A 2,500-nucleotide genomic window follows, 5' to 3' on the forward strand; every position below is an offset into this window, starting at 1 on the left:
CCAAAGTCCCGTTCGCTAACAAAATTATGACAGCAATAGCACCTTATATCTCATAAGGATTCCAGACCACGCAAATTCACGAGTGAAAAATTGACATTAAAGTTGACAGTTACTTGTGAAAGTACATTGTTCAATGATAGTTAGTCTTACGAAGCTCGTTTCATCCCGACGAAGGGACTCATCAGGTCTCTGATGAGTCCCTTGGTAGCCTTGTGCTAAATGCTCAACAGGCAAAATCTTTTATATTATGATATGGCAAACAATTCTCAGGCTCAGTGGAGCACTCTGGTTGGTTATTTTTTTGGTTGGGATAATTGACCAAGAGTGAGGTCAAGATTCCTGGATATTGGCCAAGTTCTTTTTTTTGCATGTTTATGCGTCTCGGTCCATAAAACACGCAAAAAACAAACAAGGCCAATATCCAGCCATCTTGAATGAACAAGCTTGGTCAATAAAGGATTTATTATATGGGATAAAACACCAAAAAATGATCTTTGTTCTTGCGGGACCAAGCGAGAAGTCACAGTGTGGGATTTGGTTCATCTTGCCCACTCTCGGAGCTAGTCATATAATAATTTACATTACAGACCATTACCATGGAACTGTCTGTTTCCGTATTTTTTCACTCTCCGCGGAAATTCAAGTTGAGTGAAACACAAAAAGTTTTAAGAACTCAAAGAAGAATATAATTTTTTTAACAACAGTACAATAAAGGCAAGCAGAATTTAGATTTAAAAGGTAACTGTTCAAAGTTTGCTGATGAAAGACAAAGATTACAAACATTCACCAAGTGGAGGTGTCTGATTGCTCAAAGAAACAATGCCATATAATAAACAACTTACTAACGTCACTTTCTCGGCACCGTACAGAGAAATATTGACCCCTGGTCATTTTTGTGCTGACCTTGGTGTGTATTAAGTGCCACCACCTTGGTCCAATATTCCCCAGTATGGCGCTGGCTCTTGTTTAGTAAGAGGATAGTAGTTTAAAGAGGAAGATTGTTTATTTTAACTCCATTTTTTTTTTATTTAACGGTCCGCCATTACTTGGTGCGGTTCCGACCGATAAGCTTACAGCAATCTGGATAGAGGAGAAAGTGACATCATTAATATTTTACTCACTAGCTTAAAAATGAAGTGTGAAACCACATTCACACACCACTGTCATTTCTCTTAAAATGATTGCATAAAATCTTGCCTATTGAGTATTTAACGCAAAAACTTTCTAAATGTTAGTTCACTTTACCAACCTTACTCTGGAATGCAGCTTCAATGTAATTTTCAAGCCTTTGAAGAGTTAAGTTTTGTTCCATTCATTTCTCACACATATAGTCTGGATCATCGGACACCAGTAAGCCATCATTGTTCACCAATTAGGCCAACTGATGTAAGTACTGCATAAGTCTTAAGATTATTAACCTTAAGTTACATATAATAGGCTATTAAGCTAATTTAATTATAACAGCAGACGATTTTATCAGTCAACGGGGAATCCCCAAGGAACCAATAGTTTTCTTTTCGTTAAAAATTATAATTGAAAATTCTACATGATTTTTACTTGGCAGATAATGAACACCAGATTGTCTCAATTTATGAAATAATTATTGTTTTGCAAAATAGGCTATGGATACGATGTCCCTTGTTTGCAGTGATTAAACTGCTGAACGCCGTGTCACCATTGTTAGCATTTTGAGTATTCTGTAAAGAAGGAATTAGAAATACAACCCCTCCCCCTATTCACGAGTAAAATCCTCTGGCATTGGACAGTGTAAAATCTATTAATTCTCACTCCCAAGGTTCAATGGGTTAAGTTATATTAAGCGTGACGTCACCTGCACTGGTTATCGTGCACCAAGTACCAGAGTTTTATTGGCTGCTGAAGCAATTGCTTCTTTTGTTTGGTGGCTGTCAAAATTCACTATATTTGTAAACAGTTCAAAATTGCTGTTTAATGAAATGGAAAGGTATTCAACAGAAGAGGAACTGCATTATTTGTTCTTAATAGATTTTAAAGTGAGTGTACCCAGTCACAAAGAATTTTGCCAGTACCGTGTGTTATGGATAAATTATTATGCCTTAGCATACTTTTAACTGGGAAATTCTCCCAATAGAGGAATCATTTTTTACATTTTTTCCCTCATTAACACAGGGCTATCATTTTCTTATCAGTCTGCCAAGAAAAAAAGTACTGAATATCAATATTGCATATTGAGCTATCTCTAAAATTGAACACAGTATTCCACATTATCTCTGAGCAATGATGCTTTGAACCTTAAAATTAGAGATTTAACTTTTAACTAAAACGTTAAAACGTTCAATTTGTAAATAGCATGATACTTTATCTGAGCAACTGCATATGTCAATGAAACAAAAGTTCATATAAAAATGACATCTTAGCAAAGATTCCTATATAATTATTGTTATCACATGTTATTAATTTTATTTTACCTACAGGTCCGTGTCCCTGTTTGTCCAATCTGCCATCAAATGATAAAGAAATC

At 35.5% G+C, this 2,500-nt stretch overlaps 1 protein-coding gene across 1 annotated transcript in view; it reads left to right on the forward strand.

Moving 5' to 3' along the window:
• LOC138019680 (AN1-type zinc finger protein 2B-like) overlaps positions 1-2,500 on the forward strand; it is a 7,076-nt gene that overhangs the window by 2,658 nt on the left and 1,918 nt on the right. Inside the window, exons 2-3 of the mRNA XM_068866545.1 lie at positions 1,332-1,386; positions 2,454-2,500. The exon at positions 2,454-2,500 is cut by the window's right edge and continues 25 nt beyond it. Coding sequence (XP_068722646.1) covers positions 1,332-1,386; positions 2,454-2,500 — 102 coding nt within the window. The remainder of the gene's footprint in view (positions 1-1,331; positions 1,387-2,453) is intronic.

This window comes from Montipora capricornis, chromosome 10 (assembly GCF_036669925.1).
Source record: "Montipora capricornis isolate CH-2021 chromosome 10, ASM3666992v2, whole genome shotgun sequence".
Lineage (NCBI taxonomy): Eukaryota > Metazoa > Cnidaria > Anthozoa > Scleractinia > Acroporidae > Montipora > Montipora capricornis.